Source organism: Caloenas nicobarica, chromosome 3 (assembly GCF_036013445.1).
Source record: "Caloenas nicobarica isolate bCalNic1 chromosome 3, bCalNic1.hap1, whole genome shotgun sequence".
NCBI lineage: Eukaryota > Metazoa > Chordata > Aves > Columbiformes > Columbidae > Caloenas > Caloenas nicobarica.
The window spans coordinates 97,460,251-97,479,550 of record NC_088247.1 but is presented as its reverse complement, the minus strand read 5'-3'; the positions used below and the strand labels follow the sequence as shown (position 1 = coordinate 97,479,550).

At 39.9% G+C, this 19,300-nt stretch overlaps 1 protein-coding gene across 1 annotated transcript in view; it reads left to right on the top strand.

Moving 5' to 3' along the window:
* The window catches only part of KCNH1 (potassium voltage-gated channel subfamily H member 1), a 178,155-nt gene that overhangs the window by 20,424 nt on the left and 138,431 nt on the right, over nucleotides 1-19,300 (top strand). Inside the window, exons 4-5 of the mRNA XM_065631601.1 lie at nucleotides 3,562-3,690; nucleotides 12,352-12,470. Of these exons, the coding sequence (XP_065487673.1) occupies nucleotides 3,562-3,690; nucleotides 12,352-12,470 (248 nt within the window). The remainder of the gene's footprint in view (nucleotides 1-3,561; nucleotides 3,691-12,351; nucleotides 12,471-19,300) is intronic.

Below are 19,300 nucleotides of genomic sequence, written 5' to 3'. Positions count from 1 at the left end.
AATTCTTCTGATAATTAAAGCAGTATGCAGGAAAAAAGCTGAGCACAGCCGCAGCTTGGCTGAGCCTTTCAGTGTGTTCCCACAGTTCAGATCCCAGTACTGCTATGAACGAGCTCCTGGTTGCAGAGCACTGTGGAAAGCCCATGTTACCCAGCGCTGCGAGGACTCACATCATGATTGTAGTTTTGTATCTGCTTGTCTCCTGTTCACATAAGACACTGACAAGATGGTGGGGAACGTGCTGCAGGGAAAAGTACTGAATAGTGTTGTGGAGGCAGATACATGGCCTGGCAGAATTTTTCATCTACTTATTTCTGCTGTTGCTGTGTTACTGTGTAGATCCAAACCTGGAAGATGATTTACACAGACCACCTGTGCCACCTTCTTTTTGCATTCTGCCCTGGAATACACCCTGTTCATGGCACTCTGACACACTGGAAATTATAAAGGTACTCAAATAGTGACAGTCATCAAAACCACCTACTTTTAGCTATCAAGGATATCTGGCTAGCTCTTGTTGCCTGAGGGGCACATTGCTAAGATCTACACCTGGTTCGAGGTAAAACAGTGTTTTGTTTTCCTTTTTACTATGAATAATGCAGCACAGGAGTGGGAGTCAAGGGAGTCAGAAAGTGAGAACCCTGCTGGTATAGGCTCCTTGCCCTGCAGCAGCCTTCTACAGGTTATCAGAAAAAGTCCTTCCTCTTGTTGCATTCAGAACATGTTAGAAAAATCTCGCAATGACATATCATACCACAATCATGATAAGATGACAGCTTGCATCTGACAAATAGCCAGAATAAGAGGGTGAATTGCATCCTTTCTGTTTCTGTGATGCGTACAGCATCTTCAAAAGCAGGGTAATAAGTTTTTATAGCTGTGAGAGACAGAGATGAAGCTGAATATGTAATTCAATCTCAATCCTGTGAAGGCTAATATGAGCAGCTCATACCAGAATGGCTGTATTTTGAAGGAGCAAAACAATATAAAGTGTTTTTAGGGAGGGGAAAAAAAATCCGTAGTCAAAAAAGCAAGTGTACGTAGATGGAGATCAAAAAACAAGGCTGCAGATGGAGATCCTGTCTGATTAAAAAGTCGCACTGCTAGTGAAGGATATTGAAGTGGGTAAAAACAAAAGCAATTAGTCATGAAGGAATCTGCATAAAAGCAAGATATGGATTTGATCATCCTCTGAATAGCTCACATGTGAAGACGGGAAAAACAAGTAGGCAAGAAGAAATGGAGACAGGCAATTTTAGGAGTTCCTGAGAAAGGGTTAAGGGTGTTACTGTCCTGAAAGTTGCTGTTGGCTCCTTTGCAGCAGTGTCTTCTAAGCTCATTAGCAAGTTAGTGGTGATTTTTCTGGCACAGTTACTTTGAATCTTTTATTGCATTTAAAATTTTTGTTTGCCCGAAGTTTATTGAAAGGAGCTGTTTAGGAATGCTAACTCTTAAAAAAAAAAAAAAAAAAAAATATATATATATATATGCTCCTTAATACTTTCTGCCACGCAGGCATGCTCCAGAAACGGCCATCAGTGATTCCGTCTGGATTTCTCTGCTTTTTGAGCAGAGGCCTCCATGCATCATGTACCCTGCTGTTTGAGGAGGTGGCTGTACGTATGGCACGGAATCTCAGCCAGGGTTTGAAACTGCCTGTGCTATGCAGGCACAGTGGGAGCCTTAGGAACTGAGCTCTTCATTTATGGAAGTCATCCATGGGTCTTGGAGATGCCCTGGCTTTCTGTGGCCAGAAAACATTGTTAAGCACAGAGGCTGGGAAACAGCCAGGTGAGGCACCAGTAGTAACATCATCTCTTGTATTAATTAGTTGGAAAAACCCCTGTGTTTATTTGCTTTTCTGAGCAGTAAATTGTGAACTACGTGAGGTTTCCTCATGACCCTTGGACAGTCAGGAAGCACAAGTGGCCCTAGTTATGACTAACTGTGGTATGAAATATACCATGTAGTACTCATGTTAAAATACTGAGCAATTCAGGTGAAAAAGGGTCTGATCTCTAGCCTAGAGTAGCATCCTGTAGTCAATAAAGAAAATAAATAGTCTTCTAAGATCAACTCCTTTAAAATAGGCTTTCATGCATGAGTGACAAAAATTACATGTGGCGCTGTTTATTCTGGCTTTCCGAGATGGCCAAAATCCTGCTGATTTTTACATCTCATATTGGCCCCTGGTATATAGACCCTTCTCTCAAACATAGCTCACAAGGGAGATGCAAGAGAAATGCTGCTCACAGCAAGCAAGCCTGAATTCTCTCTTTGGGTCTTGCATTTTATGCCTGCAAAAAGCAATGGTGAGTTTGTTTTAGCATCACTGAGGATATAGGGACAGTCTGAAAACTCATGTACAAGCTCCCTGCAGGCTCAGGCCTGGTGACCCTGGAGTCTCCTGATTGCCATGTACCTCACCACTGGAGAAGGAATAATCTTTTTATGAACAATGTTAAGACTGCAGATTAAAAAATGATGCCTTCAAGGAGGCCATGTTATGACATAAAGGAGCCAACTGCTTTGTTCTGAGCCCTCAAATCCAGCTTATACTCAAATATCACTAGGATTGGTGTGGCTCCTGTGAAACGAGCAGTAGACACTCTTTTTACATGGAACTTCGTTGCTATCAGTAGGATCTTTTCAGTAGTCTCAGCAGAACTACCAGAGACTACCAGAACTACCAGGGCTGACTGACAGTTTCTTTCCTCAAGAGGATTTATGTGGATAAATGTCCAGGAAAATTTACAGCAGCATCTGAAGGGTCATTATCTAGAATAATATTTTTCTGCAACGTACAGGCTGTAATCTCTCAAACAGTTTTGATTAGTAGTTCATCTACTGCAGTAATTAGAAAAGTACAGTTCTATGCAGTACAGCTTACTCCTACCCAGAGACCATGGCCTGGTCATGCTAACGTGTTCTTTCCTGAATTCAGTGGGGCCTTGCTTTGCACTAGAGAGGTTTTGAGCAGGCTCAGGACAAGGCAATGCAGCTTGCAAAGGGTTTTCCTTTCACAGGATGATTAGCAGGCTAGACCAGAACTCCCAGAGCTTGTCTCTTGAAGCTGGGCATAGGCTGATGTAGTTGTCAGAGGATGGTGCTCCCTGTTTGTAGAGAAATATAAAGTCAACTAAAACTGGTCATGCTCTTGAGTTGACACCCTATATTATGGTTGTGGTCTAGGCACAGTTGGCCTTTTCTCAGGTCCTGCACAGAACCAGCAAGACTGTGTTGTGTGCACCCTTTGCACATACGTGGGACTCTTCTTTCAGGAGATTACAAAGCACTTCATAAGTTGAAGTATTTACTGTGTAGATGAAGCCCAGAAATAGCAAGTGATTCCTGAAGATTAAAAAACTAATCAGAGGCAGAACAGAGAACTTAACTAACGCTCTTGTCAGCTGCTTTGTCAGTTTTCCTAATAGGTGTTTGCAAACAACCCAGCACTAAAGTAAGGTTTGCAGATGGCTGATTTTGAAGGGTAAACATCTAAGCTAGCACACTTACTGTTCTGCCTACCATTGACCAACTTTTTGATTTGTTTGTTTCCAGGAACACCTGTCTGGTTCTTTGTGAAAATAGCTCCGATTCGAAATGAGCAGGATAAAGTGGTTTTATTTCTTTGCACTTTCAATGACATAACGGCTTTCAAGCAGCCCATTGAGGATGACTCATGTAAAGGTTTGTCTTTTTCACAATTATATATTTATGCTGCTCCTGTCTGTTTGCCCTGGTCTTGAAAGAGCTGAAGTCCTTTAAATACCAAAGCCAAAGAATTAGATGTTAAAATAGCTTCTAGCTATGCCGTGGGGAACTGCATTTGTGCAATGAATGGTTGCTGATTTCTTAAGTGAATTGGCTCTGGCCTGCACTGGAAAGGGTCATTGCCAATGAAACTCCGAAGTGCTTCAGGAAGTAGCATTTACTTAGCAAATAGGTGCTGCTCTTCCTTTAAAATTCATTTTTAATCCACACTCTAGCATAGCCTTCAAGGAGTCGTGAGGTTGCTAAGCAGCCTCTTTGAAGTCAGAGGGAACCAAAGGGTCTTGGGCCCTGTACAAATTGTGCAAGACACTGTATGCAAAACCTGAGGAATTAACCCTGTTGGAGTCTAGCAAAGGTCTGAATAATTTCATTCTGCCTGGCTTGATATTACTTACCATTATTATGGGATTCCGTATATTAAAGTTCTATACTAGTTTCCTTTAACATGTGTGAAAAGATTCCCCATCGTCTTTAGTTGAATCAGGTTTAAGGTGTCCTGGTGAGTGAAGTAGCATTGCTGTGTTTTGCTGTTAACCCTTTGCTGAGTTACACTGTGGAAACCTGGAAGCAAACTCAGCTGTGACAGCAGCAAAAACTTGCTCTCAGGTTCAGATCTTGTCAGAAACAGACCTTTTGTACCCATTTGGAGAATTACAGACACTTGTGTCCTCTGGGGTAAAAAGAAGACGTAAGTTCTCCTGTTGTTTGCATTTTTGTAGTATTTATTAATAATATTTGTAGTATTAAATTAAACAGGAAACTTACCGTGAAGGTGAACGGATTTACATTTATTCTCAAAATGTTATTCTTTAAAAACATAGTTTCTCAAAGTGGAAACACCTGTTACCATGAAAAAGGAAGTACAACCTTGGCAAACATACCCTCTTCCAGGCTCTGTGGGTTATTTATTTTTTCTCTTTTTAATGGTATTTTTTTGATTCTTTGCTACTTTAATGAAATTGAAAAAAATACCTTGTCAGAAAGGTTGGGTCTACTGTATTTTTTTCCCCACTTAGTGGTTTTTGCTGTATCCTGATGAGGACTGACAGCAAAGATAAATCAACATGATGCAGTAAAGCTGTCTCGTGTTTATTTGCTGGGAGTGAAGGCCCTTGATTTATTTAATGAGTTGATAAGCAGGACTTTCAGTCACAGCTGGTAGCTGTGTCTTTTCATTTTTACGTAAGATCCTTAAAGTGATAGTGATATGTACTCTCGTGAAAAAAAGTTTGTCCTTCACTTTCAATACAAGGAAACACTGGAGCACATTTGTTTTCAAGGAAGGCCTTTTCTCTTTTCTTTTTTTCATTTTGGTTTGTTTGTTTGTTTTTAAATCTCCTTTGGATCTTGAAATCATGCTGTTCTTACAGCAATCATGGCAATTCTTAGAAGTTCCATATCTAAAGCAATATAAGCACTAAACCTACATTATAAATGCACCAACTTGCAGAGGAGTTAAGATGATAAGCAAAATTCTTCATCTGGCCCATGGAAACTCACTAAGTGATTAACAAAAGTTGTAGGCAGAAGAACTGGATGTATTATTTAGAGGTCCCTGTTTCACAGCTCTATACTTATTCTGAGTGCTATGACTTTATGTACAGAAGAGGTGATGCACTAAATGTGTCTTCCAAATATTGCTCTGAATCTCCCCAAATTAATGAAGTTGAACCAGTTTCATGCTGGTAAAGAGTTCTCTATTGCTGTATACAAAAATCAAACATGATATAAATGAAACTGCACATTCTATTCTAATTCTTAATTTATCCCTTATGCCTTCCTTTCTTCTGTAAGTTACTTGCTACAGGCTAGCTTTGGAATTTTGTTGCATGTATTTCAGGAGGTGCTATTGTATCAGTCACTTGATGACTGGATAAGTAATTTCTTGGAAGAGAAGAGCTGATTCGTCTAACAATTAAATAATTTTGCATGCATGACCATGTCTTTAACATTAGATCTCACTGTGCAATTGTATACTGTGGGGGGAAAAAGACAGGTATGAAGCGTCAGACAGTTGTCTGTAGTGGGCTTTTGGATTCATGGAGGGGAAATAACATTTTTGGAAGATCTAAAAAATGTAAAATTGTATTAACGTTTTCTAAGAATCATTTATTTTGCAGACCTGAGCTTTGAAGAGGGCATATTCCTTGCACAGCGTACAACATTACACAGGAATTTTGTAGCATGCTTTTGAAGGATAGCAATTTTCATAGGAATGTTTCCACATTCTCAACCCAAGTGAACTCCCAATCTGAAAACCTAAAACTATGAATTTAGAGATTATCAAATAATTGAAAAAACTGAAAACTGATTGCTAAATCAATGATTTTTTCTTTTTTCACCTTCAGTCAGCTTTTATCAACTACTTTTATTTTAATGTGTTTATATGTGAAATCAGTTTCCTGTGCATATGGCCACTTAATATGTAACAGGCTGCTTGCAAATGCAGATATTTTAATAACTTACATGTTATTTGCGTAGTTGTAGAGTGGCATAGCATAAAGTATTTGAGTTTTACAAAATCAATGCCTGTATGTCTATGTAGAGAATAATTTTATGTAGTACATGAACACAGTCAATTTAAAGATAAACTAATCTGTCAGGCTAAACCTGCTTAGCTGTGGTATATCTTAGTTTTCTATCACCTGCTGGCAATTTCAAGCATGATTGTTCAGCTGCAAATGATGTAGTGCCTGCTTGAGTGAAAAGTGTTGAGGTCTAATGACAGATGTTTGACTTGTACACAAAAATGAATAGGCATCTTTTATCTGAAGGTGATTCAGAGACATAGAAGGTCCTAGTACCATTTTTCATTCTTAATAATTTTTTATTAATAATATCAGACATTGGAAGAGATGAAACAAAAATATTTCTAACATCATGTAAAAAGTACTCTTCTATTTGCAGTCTCTGTTAATTGATTCACATAATTCATAAGATGTTTAATTTATGACTGCCATAGAAGTTAAGTAAATTTGCTTTTAAATGCAGCAGCTTTAAAAATAGTGCTTTCTAAATAAAACAACTTAAAAATAGTGTGTCAGTGATGTTGATGATGTAATTTTTTTAAACAACCTTTTTACACTCTTATTTGTATGCTTGCCCCTTTGAAAAAAATCAGGAAAAAATAGATTTACTTGAACAGAAGTAGGCAAAATCAAGCTATAGCATAGCTAAATTTAGCTTGTGAAGTGATAGGTCAGCTTCTTAGCTGAATTTAGAGTATATGCTATATTTGGAATTCATGCATTTTGTCTGCATATGTCTTTTATGCTTTGAGATCTAACACACCAAGTATGAGAAGTTTGAGAATAGTTTATAAAGTGGAATGCATCACTTTATGAAAGCTATAATTTGTGCAGACAAATAGAATCTGTGCCTGCGCTCTGAGTAGCCAGTAAGAAGTTTACCTGAACAGGTTTTGCATGTGTGAGTACAATGTGAACATATTCAGATGAATCTATGCTGCTTTATAAAAGTTTGAAAATTACGCTTTGGACCCTGATTTTTGCTTTTCGTACTTTGTTTTTATACAAAAAGGTGATTAAATTCAATATCACTGAATCATATAGGAGAATGGCTGTTAGCCTCCTAGCTATTGTAACCTCCTGTGCTTTGCAGCAATCACCAGTTATCATCTCCTCTGCAGAAGCAGTTTTATTTCATTTTGCAGCTAAGCTGTCCTTTGCATCACAAGCAGGGCTACACAAAAGAAAATAATATCTTGATTGCTTCCTTCATCTTAATTCAGGGAAAACTCCAAGTGTTTCCTTTTTTCCTTTTTGTTTCTTTTTTTTGGTTGTTGTTGCTGTCTAATTTCTTGTTCTCTTTTTAAAGATGTATTTATATGAGCAGAGCCAGTGTTTGAAATATTTGGATTAAGTTATATTCTACTTTCATTTAGATGAAATGTTTTCTTAAAAAAGGAAACAAATGAAAGGGAAATGGTGAGTATATTGAAAAGCTTTGGTATGCTTTCCCAGTCCATATGGAAAAATAAGACAGTTTTAGTCCTGAAGTTTCAAAGAGAAGGAGCATTGAGACTGCAGAGAGGCATGATGGATGTAAGCAGAGATCTTTGATGTGCAAAGAAACAAAGGTGGTTTGAGTGGAGGCAAGAACTGCTGGAATCCTGATTTATTAATACTTGCATTTGCACAGTTCTGTGTGAACAACAGACCCATGGCTTAATGAGCTTATTCTCTAGCAGGCAAAATTTCCTTGTTGTAGCTCTAGGAATTGTGTAAGTCATGAATCAGCAACTTGATAACGAGGGTTCTGTGACTGCCACAGTTCCTAAAGTTTGAACTTACAAGTAGTCATGATCAAATTGAGGAGAGTGGTAGAAAACAAATAACTACCTACAAATAAATAATAAATGTTGTTGTGGATAGAGTATCAACAGATCACGCTCAACTCAAAATACAGAAAATTGTTTTCTTCATTTTAAGAGCATTGTTAAATGAAGGTTTCTCCCTTAAAGAAGTCTTGGTGAGTTAAACATCACATCACATTTCCATGCCATGTTTCCCAGTGAAACAAAGCTCAGAGTACAGTTTTTGTACCTGTTGAAGGCATCTTGTCTTCTTGGGTGTTTTCAGAAGCAGTTTCTATTCAGCTTTTTGCAGTAAAATGGTGAACAACTGAAAGAGCATCATGGAATGCAGGACAGCTGAAATCAGTGCTGCTAATCTCAAAGGTTCTTCATCCTTTTAAAGCTGATGTTTCAGTGCCATCTTGTTGCTTTTTCCCTGCATGAAGTTTTCTGCAGAACTGAAAAAGGGGATCAAACAATGATAAAAATGGGTTAGAACAAGGGGCACAGGCAAGCACAACCATGGGGCTGGCATCCAGCTTTGTTTTGTACCCGAATTCCAAGCTGTCTTCTCAGCTATGTGAACTCTTGTCGGTTTGAAGAGTATATATGCCTATATGAGAATCACCTAGAGTGGTTAGATTGCAATTTAATTTATATTTTCTCTATTTCTAGAGGAAAAGAATGGATATAAGGATATACCAACTGCTTGTGTTGAAAGAGAACTCCTAATCCATATCATCTGGTTCCAATGCCCTAGCAGGGCTAACGTCAATATATTCTTACACCATTCTGAAACTTAGTTTCTTGTCTTGGAAAGCTCCATCTTCTTCCTGTAATCAGCTCTGTGACCATGAGAATTTAATGTTTATGTTCTCTCCTGTGGCATAAGTCCATTATTTGACCTGTCGTGGCTGGATAAATATCTAACTTGCTGTAGACCGTGTCTGTCTCCAGACTTCTGGAGGAAAAGTTGCAATAAATTCAAGAGATACTGCTGTCTTTTCAAGGAGTATTAGAGAAGTTATCATTCAATAGGATTAGTACTGGTATTCTCATTTTCATTTTTTTTTCCTATGCCACAATCTGCACATTCACTATAATTATACTTCGAAGTTCCCATATTTTTATCTTCCTTTCGCAGAAGAAAAAAAAAAGGCAATACAAGGAGGAGAGTGTTCTATCCTAAAGATTAGATTCATACACCTGGGACATCTGCACAGTGATTTGGTGCCTGGTTGAGGCATTTCTTCACATAATGGCATGTGCAACTGCAAGCTGAGCTCCCATGTGTTGTATCCAATATATGGAGAGAGTTAGGATATATACTGGCAGCCTGACCTTTCCAGGTCAGCGCTGGTTCAAAAAACCAAGCAAAATAGCCCTGTCTCTTGATGCAGTCTATTGCCTGTAACAAGCAGTTATATTTTTGTCAGATCAGAGTTTGCTGTATGTGGTGAGAGATCTAATATTCGATTATTTCGTGTACCATTTAGACACACACAAATGAAATTTGCAATGTTTAGAGCAGAGGAGTGGGTTAAGTTGGACCTTTCAAAAGGAGATGGCTCTTGAGAAGAAGGGAAGGTACCTGAAGGTGCTCAGCATTCCTAGACACAAACCATGCTGCAGACTTGTCTGGCAGTGCCTTTGTGCAAGAAAGCTCAGGCGAGGTGCTTCCTTTTCCCCCCTCTCTCTCTGTGTTTATGTCTGAACAGCCCAATTCTTAGAGAACTCAATGGCAGGAAGAAAATACACACTCAGAGTTTGTCCTCAAGTTTTGAACGAATTGCAAGTCTTCCAGGAAAGTGCCCTACCTGTTTTGAGTTAGTAAAAGAGGCTGTCTGTATTAGCTGGCGTTAAAAGCACTATGTGTCTGGTAAGGGAGGCAGATTTCGAGTTCCTGTGTGAAGCTGGAAGTCTGTTGTTTTGTTTGTTTGTCGCTAGGGTTGCGGTTTGCAAACCAGCCCCCTCGGGCTGCCGCTGGCGCGGCCCCTTTTTGGCTTCAGCACCATGGCCAGCGCCGGGGCCGCCGCTCCGCCCGCTCCCGCAGCTCCGCCCGCTCCCGCCGCAGCCGGGGCTGGAGAACGGGGCGCTTCGTCCGTGTCCTCTGGGAACAACCCCCCGCTCGGGCCTCGGCAGCCTGGGTTTGCATCCCTGGTGACATACCCGTGCTGACAGCCTTGTCCCATGGCCCTGTAAAACAGGAGGAACACGTAGTAGCGCTGGCATTTAGGTTCCGCAAAAGCAAAGTTTTAGGTTGGTGTTAATCGCTGTAGCTGTGTTGGCTTTACAAAGGCTGGTCTGATTTGCATCAGCTGAAGATTAGCCCTTATGAATGGTTTCTCCAACCCAATCCTTTCTTTTAACCTTTGCTGGCTTTAGTCATGAAGTGGTAAGTCCTTCAAGCCTTAGCGTATCAGTTGTAGTTGGATAGTGATAGGACAAGAGGAAATGGCCTCAAATTGCACCAGGGGAGGTTTAGATTGGATATTAGTAAAAAACTCTTCACAGAAAGGGTTGTGAAGCATTGGAACAGGCTGCCCAAGGAAGTGGTAGAGTCAGCATCCCTGGAGGTTTAAAAGGTGTTCAGATGAGGTTCTTAGGGACATGGTTTAGTGCTAGAGTTAGGTTAGGTTAGGTTATGGTTGGACTCAATGATCCTGAGGGTCTCTTCCAATTGAAATGATTCTATGATTCCATTATTTTTTCATGTACAGTAAAGAATACTAATTTATAAATGAATCTGTTTAAAAAACCCCAAACCACACACCCTTCCATGGAAATACATTGTGAGAAATGAAGTGCTTTGGCTCAGGTTCATAACAGATACAAACTGACCTCCCTTGAAGTTCTGTCATGTTGATTTATTTTGCTGAGAAATAGTCCTTTAGTATAGTAGCTAGTCTTACATGGGTTTATAAGGAAAGATCTGGCTTCCCGGATGGAAATAATTCAATCTGCTTGTTGCTGAATATTGCCCAAAATGTTGGCTAATTCTGTTCAACTTGGCTATTAAATTACCTGTGACAGACTTGCTTTAAGACATGCTTTAAGGCACAAGAAAATATTCAATTTTATTATAGATTTTGGAGAGGTCTGATGAATTTGGACCTTCCCTTTAATAAATGCACCATTTTGCATATTCATAAAGGAGAAAATGCTAAACTCTCTTTTCAGGTCTGCCCTGAAAGATCTTGTTCTGCACTGGATCTGTGTAATTTGTTTATTTTTTTGTGATTACCTCTCAAATTACCGAATATGTTCCTGCAAACTTCATAAAAGTGAGGTGTCAAGCAAAGATATATTCAAAGTACTGGGTAGTATTTTAACCACCCATATTGCTGTACTTGTCATGGATCGCTTGCAGGCTAAACTTCAGACTGGTCTTTAAAAACAGTCACTGCTGATAATATTGTTTCTTTTGGTGATAAAACCATAATATGGAGGGAGCTTTTTCCAGAACCACGTTCTCATTAAGAACTGAAACTGCAAAGTGCTGAGCATCCTCAGCTGGAGTAGGAAGTGAGACTACTTAACAGTTCCCAGGCAGTGCTAGCATTTTTCAAGATCGGGATTAAATGCAGTGATACTTTCCTTTCAGAGTACCAAAAAAATCTAGATGTATACTCTACATGACTTTCTCTTATGACAAAGTACTGCTTATAGATGTAATAGCTAGAACTAGCTCTTGTGACTATTATTCAAGGTCTTCTATTGTGAGGAGTATTTGAAATGACTGTAAAAAATATATTGAATTAAAATTCAGTGTATGACTTCTCTGCCAGAAGCTGCTAAATGTTTTATCAGAGTTTGAGAAAATCTATTTGTATATTTCCCCCTTTGGTTTAGAAAGGATAACATTAATGATTTTGTTTTGCTTTGTCTGCACTGCTTTTTATTATCTTATGTACATTTCTCTGCCTATGCCAGATCTATGCTTGATACATCTGAGGCCAAATTCGCTGCTGTTACAGGCAACTGTAATTTTCGTTGTGTGTGATTCTAGTCTTACATCTTGATTAGTCTGGAGTGTCTCCTGCCATGCTGTAAGATCCAAATCTGGCCATCGGATTTAATACAAGATTGTTGTAAAGTGGATGTTTATCCTTACAAAAGATGTAGTTCATGTAAGAGCACTCTTGTAGAGCCACTGAGCTTTTTTGGGAGGGGGAGAGGGTGGGGGCGGTGTATGAGAGACTTTGTGCGATACAGTTGCAGCTTTTTTTGGTAATGCATACAATCTTGCATATTTTTTCAAGGCTGGGGAAAGTTTGCTCGCTTGACCCGTGCCCTCACAAGCAGCCGAGGTGTCCTGCAGCAGCTTGCTCCGAGCGTGCAGAAAGGAGAGAATGTTCACAAGCATTCACGACTTGCTGAGGTAACATTTTCCTTCCCTGGGTGTCCATAAATAGATGTTTTTAGCCTCTGTGCATAAGTTATCTCTGTGTGAACCAAACGCTGTCTGCCCCCTTGCCCTGGGAATCTGAAGCCTGGTGGCAGGCATGAGAGCTGTGAAATTGGTCCCGTGACAGTGGAATGGAAATAGGTGTCCAGAAGACTTAATGTAACGTAAATGAAGTGTTGTGTTCCACATCTCAGCAAAGTCTTACAGTGGTTATTATTATTATTAAATTATTATTAAATTATTATTAAATTATTAAAGTTATTATTAAAGTAGTACTTTCTTGCTTAGTTTCTGTTCTTCTGAGGATCTCAGTGTTAACAGGAACTTGGACTATTCACTTGTGTAAAACTGAGGTGAGTAAAACTCGAGATAGTAGGGTAGGCGCCGATTTCTTCCCTTTGGTGACCAATGAGAGAACTTGAGAGAATGGCAGGCAGATGTGCCAGAGGAGCTTTAGGTTGGACATGAGGAAAAGGTTCTTCCCCCAGAGGGTGCTGGACACTGGAACAGGCTCCCCAGGGAGGTGTCACGGCCCCAAGCCTGACAGTGTTCAAGAAGAGACTGGACAAGCCCTCAGACACATGGTATGAACTGTGGGGTTGTCATATGCAGGGACAGGAGTTGGACTCGATGATCCTTGTGGGTCCCTTCCAACTCAGGACATTCTATGATTCTAGTACAGAAGAAAGTTCTGGAGTAACCTTAACACAGTTGTTCACTTCATTCATTTATGTCTAGTTCTTTGTCAGTTGGATCCTAATCCTGCATTACAAACTGATTTGAGTTACTGGTTTTATGGACAGAACAGCTGTAAGATGCCATAAACAACACTGCAGACAGGTTATGAAAATGAAACTTTGTGATTTAAGTAGACCCACAAAGTTTTGAGAAAAACTCCAGGCAGAGGAGGCTGCTTGAAGGACTTATGTTTTTAGGGCTTTTGCCACGAGGGGGAGACTGTTCCAGGTTTCCTGTAGCTGTCTTCTAGGCCAGCAGCAGGGTCTCCCTGACGTAAAAATGGCTTAGGGAAAGTCTTGATATGGTGTTAATGACAACATGGCAAATATAACATGGCACTCCTGTATCTCCTATTGCTATGAATGCTATGGCTGCAGCTGTGACTCTTGCCAATAATTCTTAATCTTCCTGTGTAGCTGGAGGTGTAAGCCATTGGTGGGCTCCATGGGATCTCCATGTAGTCAATACTCTGTTAATTATGCCCTGTATATGTCTTAGTTTCTATGCAAAATAAACAGCTCCAGCCCAGACCTGTACTGTTGTCACACGTGATGATGAAATTCCCACAAACAGGAGCTTACCTGTTCGGTATTTAATACAGATAAATTTGAGAATGGAAAACTGGAATTACAGAAATAACATAGATTGCACTAGCACAGGGGAGGGGCAGATGTTCACATGGACACTGCACTGTAGGAATACCATATGATTATCATGTGTCCACCCTGAGGTTGCTTTTGTGTCCTGGAATTTGGAACAGTCTCCCTCCTAATCCTACTCAAGGCTTAGCATCAAACAATAATTCCTTTTCTTTAGATGTCTGCCCTTGAATTATAGTTCATGCTAAAATGTAGGCAGTAGAATGTAAGACAAAGGGTCTGAGGTTATTCTGTTTGGCTCAGTGAACCTCACTCTGGACCTAAGTGTACTACACATTACTGAAACTTCTTGGAAGCCAATGTTCTCAACAAGTCTTTGTTAAGTATTCTAACTGCCACAGCCAGTTGATTCATTACAAATAATAAAGGGCAAGTGTATAGTTTACATGTCTAAAATGAGTTTCTTTAATTGCCAACTGGATATTGCAGTCATTATTTTAAAAAGAACATTAGCCCCAACTGTGATATTAGGTACCTTGTTGTATATCTGCTGTAATCCCACTTAAGTCAATAGAACTACACTAGAGAAAAGCAGAATGCAGACAATCATACAGGGAAGCCCACTTTTCTTCCTGTGAAGACATATGGGGTACCAGACTTCTTATTCTGTAAAGATCTTTCAGTAATATTGAACATGGGATCTCTGACTGTTCCCTGTTGTATTTTCAAATATTTTTTTCTTTTTTTTCCTTTGTCTCTGCCGTAGCCTATTTGATATCTTAAGTTCAAATTAAAATTTGTCCTTTTTCTTTTCCTACTCAGTATGGCATTTCACATCAATCTTGTTTGCTTGAGAAGGCTCTTCATTTATTGGAATATTATTTGTGTTGCTCTTAGTTCTTTATCACTTATATTTTTTAATATCTGAGGAGCTAGTTGTGTCCTAGAACCTGAGTAGGACAAGGTGTTGCACGAATACAAAACAGGAGTGTGCCACAAAAGCTTACAATTTCTTTTGTCTTTCGTGAAATATTGGTTTAAGAAGGGCATTAGTGACAAATTACTTTGTCTTACCCACAGGCCATGGATAGTACGAGCAGTGTCTGTTAAGCCTTGGTCTCTGATTTTTGCCAGTGTGTGTAGATACGTTTAACTTGACTTCTCTAATAGCAGTCATATGAAAACTGCCTAAATTAATTATGCAATTAATGCAAGTGTGTTATGTAACTCCGAGAGCACATTTTGCAATAAGAGTATGAAGCAACATTTCTGTGGCTTTATCACCAAGGAGCTGATTGTAAGAACCGTTCTTCCTGGTCACTGCATAGTACAGGTGTTCTCTGCACCTGCAGTGTTAGCTGATGTATTCTGGATATTTACCAGGCAGTTCTGGGTAAACAAGATTCTGTTGTAGTTTAAAAAATGTGATAGTTATGAGAAATAAAAGCAGAAAAATTACAATGGCGCTTAGCAGCACTGCTTAATAATAAAACTTTTTTTTTTTTTTGTAAACCTTGTTTACCAGGGACTTACAACTGCCATAAAAATCTACTTCAGTTTGAGGCTTAGCAGCTATCCCTTGGCTTTAGAGCAATTTTTGTGGGTGCTCGTGAATACAGAAACAAGGGAGAGTGAGAGAAAGCAAACGTGCAGTTGAAAACACAAAAGGGAGAGATTAAGCTGAAAATGAATGATTGTTTGTGTGAGGTTTTTTTTTTCTCCAGTAATGCAGTCTTAAAAATAAATAATTCATTGTAACCACTTCCTGATGCAATTTTATGAGTCCTGATTTGTGATATATTCACAATTTTTTAACAGATCTAGGATAATATTTTATTATTATGTTAAAAAAAATGAATACAGCCTTGTGAAACTGATGATGAAATTTGTCATTTCTGCCCTTGCAATAATATTCTCTGGCTTTAGAGAGCTATTAAAATATCATACATCATTACCACAAATAATAAATGGAGATAATACAACTGTAGTGGCTGATGAATCACAAGTAATTGGAATAATACTTTTATCAATAACTCTAGGAAACAAATATCTCTTTTACTATGGTATAACTGCATAATAGAGAAAAATCTTCTAAAACCAGGGCTGCTTCGGTTATTTAGAAAATGAGATCAATGAAATATTTGTTCAGTGCACGTGAGTGGGAGCTCAGCATATTTTCTTCATGGTTAATTTTGTATTTGTGTCTTGGTTGTTTGGCGCTTGTTTTCTTTGGGGTTTGTTTGTTTGTTTTTGTCTTTGTTGTTGTTGTTTGGTTTATTTGTGTTGTTTTTTTTTTTTCTTCTCTCCAGGAAAAGTACCTTTAAAAGCAGCTTGAATCTAGTTCGTTCATATGGGTGGGTAAACACACCTGACTGCTTCAGGAAATACTGTGTTTCAGTTGGGCACTACACTCCCTAGAGGCAGCAAGAGCACCCCAATTCTCTTTGTATCTACCTATCTTTGCTCTATGATGCAGAGAGAGTGGGGTTTATAGCTCTTAATCTCCAGATGACCCAGGCGTGGTGTGTGTGTTTAGAAGGATGACGAAGAAATAGACTCTGTGTGGCCCTTAGTGTGAAGAGTGGAGAAAAGAGCTCTCCTAACTTCCAGTGCAGCAACCTGACAAAACCTAGAGCTTCAGCACTGTGCTCCGTGGGCCTCCTTCTGTCATTTCTGTACAGCACTGAGCTCACTCCTTGTACTTAGTGCTAAAGGCCCATGTTTGTTCTCTGAGATAAACAACCTTCCTTATAGGGGTTTTTCTCTTCCTTCCATGAAAAGAAGAATTCAGTGCCTTTGAAAGCTCATGGCTGGTGGTCCCAGAGGCTGCAAGACCTTTGCCAGTCTGTAAAGCAAATTGCTGCAGGTGGCCTTCCCCAGCTTGGGAGTGATTGATATCCCTATGTCATTCCTTGATGCCCGTCTCCTACCCTGTCTCTGCCCCTGTTTTCAAGATTCACACCCACGCTGCTGGTGCACATCCTTCCGTTGGAGACCAACTAAATCCATGGCCCCTGGTCGCTTTAAATAGCTTTTGGTAGAGCTTAACCAGAGACTCCATGGTGGTAGTGGAAGTTCAAAAGACAACTTGATTCGGTCCCTAGCCATTCAGATAGTTTAAAGTACATTTACTTTCTAAATAAAAAAAGGAGACATCAATCTTCTGTTTTCCTGTGCTGTTGCCATTTGAATCTCAAACCAGCTAGGGTAGAGTGCTTTGTACTTGGTGATGACATTTTAAGACACTGAAGCAGCAAAGTTGTTTGTTTTCTTAACAAATTGAAACTAGAAGTCTCTTTTTCTCTGTATTCCATTCAGTTTTACATACCTGCAGTTCCACTGGCTTTACTGGGTTTTTTTGGTGATGGTGGGTTTTTTTTTAATTACAGCAAAATAATGGACACTGTTATTTAGCTGCTTCTTTATTGCCAGAGATTGTTCTTGTCTTTGTTCCTGCTATTCAGGTACATGAGAATACATTAGTACACTTTCCAGTAACTTTAGTTTGGAAGATGCAAAATTTCCACAAGTTCTTGGAGTAAAAAAAGGCCAGCGGTGGCTAAAATGGAGTGTATTATACAATTCTCAGTCTAGAACTTATGCCTCTATGTATAAGAGTGAATCTGACAAGAACTAACAAATTCTTTTTTCACTATTTCATGGTTGAGGATCCCGTGCTGATTAGAATGGTTACCAAAAAGTTTTACTTATTCATATGATATCAGAGGCTAAAAAATAAGTTCTAGCAGACATGTAACTGCAAAAGAAGCAATTTTGTTTTCACCCTGCATTTAAGGAGTGATACAGTCACTCCATGCTAGTAAGATCTCAGTATTAGAACTGAAATCCAGTTAACTGACTGAAAAATATTACTATGTGATAGAAAGTGCTTGGTTTGCTGATCAGTTATTCCAGTGAGCGAATACTGCAGAGGATTCTCCTTGCCCAGGGAAGCACATTTCATGCTTTGAGATCTTATGTTAGAGCTGCTACTTATGCAAATCCTCATAAAAGCCTCAAAAGCAGCTCAGGGCTTTCCAGTGGAGTCAGGTACAGCTGTGATGTTCAAAAGGGAGAGCAGGAGGTATTTGCAGTATTGATCTTAGGCTAGAGCTTTTGTTGAGTAAAGATGTCCTAACATTTGTCGCTGGGACTACAAATAAGCCCTGATGGGCACGCTGCTCTGAGTACACACACTGTGCTTCTTCCAGTCACTACGAGTGACTTCTGGGGACTGCACTGGCTGGCCAATGCCTCCTGCAGAGAAGAGACTGCTTCTGTCATATGCCGCTTCCAGCTCTTCTCACCACAAGGCAACCTTCCCCCTTCCCTTCCCTTTCCCTTCCCTTCCCTTCCCTTTCCCTTCCCTTCCCTTTCCCTTCCCTTCCCTTTCCCTTCCCTTTCCCTTCCCTTCCCTTTCCCTTCCCTTCCCTTCCCCTTCCCTTCCCTTCCCCTTCCCTTCCCTTCCCTTCCCCTTCCCTTCCCTTCCCTTTCCCTTCCCTTCCCTTTCCCTTCCCTTTCCCTTCCCTTCCCTTTCCCTTCCCTTCCCTTTCCCTTCCCTTCCCTTTCCCTTCCCTTTCCCTTCCCTTTCCCTTCCCTTTCCCTTCCCTTCCCTTTCCTTTCCCTTTCCTTTCCTTTCCCTTTCCTTTCCCTTTCCTTTCCCTTTCCCTTTCCCTTTCCCTTTCCCTTTCCCTTTCCCTTTCCCTTTCCCTTTCCCTTCCCTATTTCCTGTGTGAATCAGGGTCCCTTCCCTTCTTTATTTCCTGCGTGAATCAGGGTCAGGAGTGGCAGAAGTACTTAGTTCTCCAGTGGACATGTTTAGTCTGTAAGGGTTCTACTTAGGGGAAAATGTTCCTTTTCCCTCTTTGCTCTCATTCTAGAAACTCAGTGAAACAAAAATACTAAGTCCTTTTATTTTTTTTCAAACTGTTGATGCCTGCGTGCTAACATGCAGGTCGCTGTGAGCAGGTCATGGTACTTCTTTTCTGGAGAACATACTGGGTTTAAAATCAGCAGGCTTGCAACTCCCATTGTCTTTTACACATGTGGAAGGGACTATGATCTGACAGCGTCTCACCCCTGTTGTGCAGAAGAGTCAGTGATTATGTGAGGTTAGAGCAGCAGGGAGGTTGATCTGAGGCTGTTTTGTCCAAGTAGGACTCTTGTAGCTGATTGTTTTCTTTTGTCCCCTTTGGCTTAATCTATTGGGAAAAAAGCCCACCAGTTCACAAAAAGAAGAATAATAAAAAGCACTCAGAAAAGCGGGCAGATAAAAATCTGTGTCTAAATAACTGACGGTAAAAAAACCTGAGATGAGCATGAAAGGAAGCCATCGTTCTATTATAACTATGTTATCTGATCTTTTCTCTGAACTGTGTGTAAATAAATGTGAAAAAGGAACTGTGCTCCTAAATTGTTCTCCCAGATTCTATGAGTTTGGCATTAGCGAACACATCTCACTCAAGC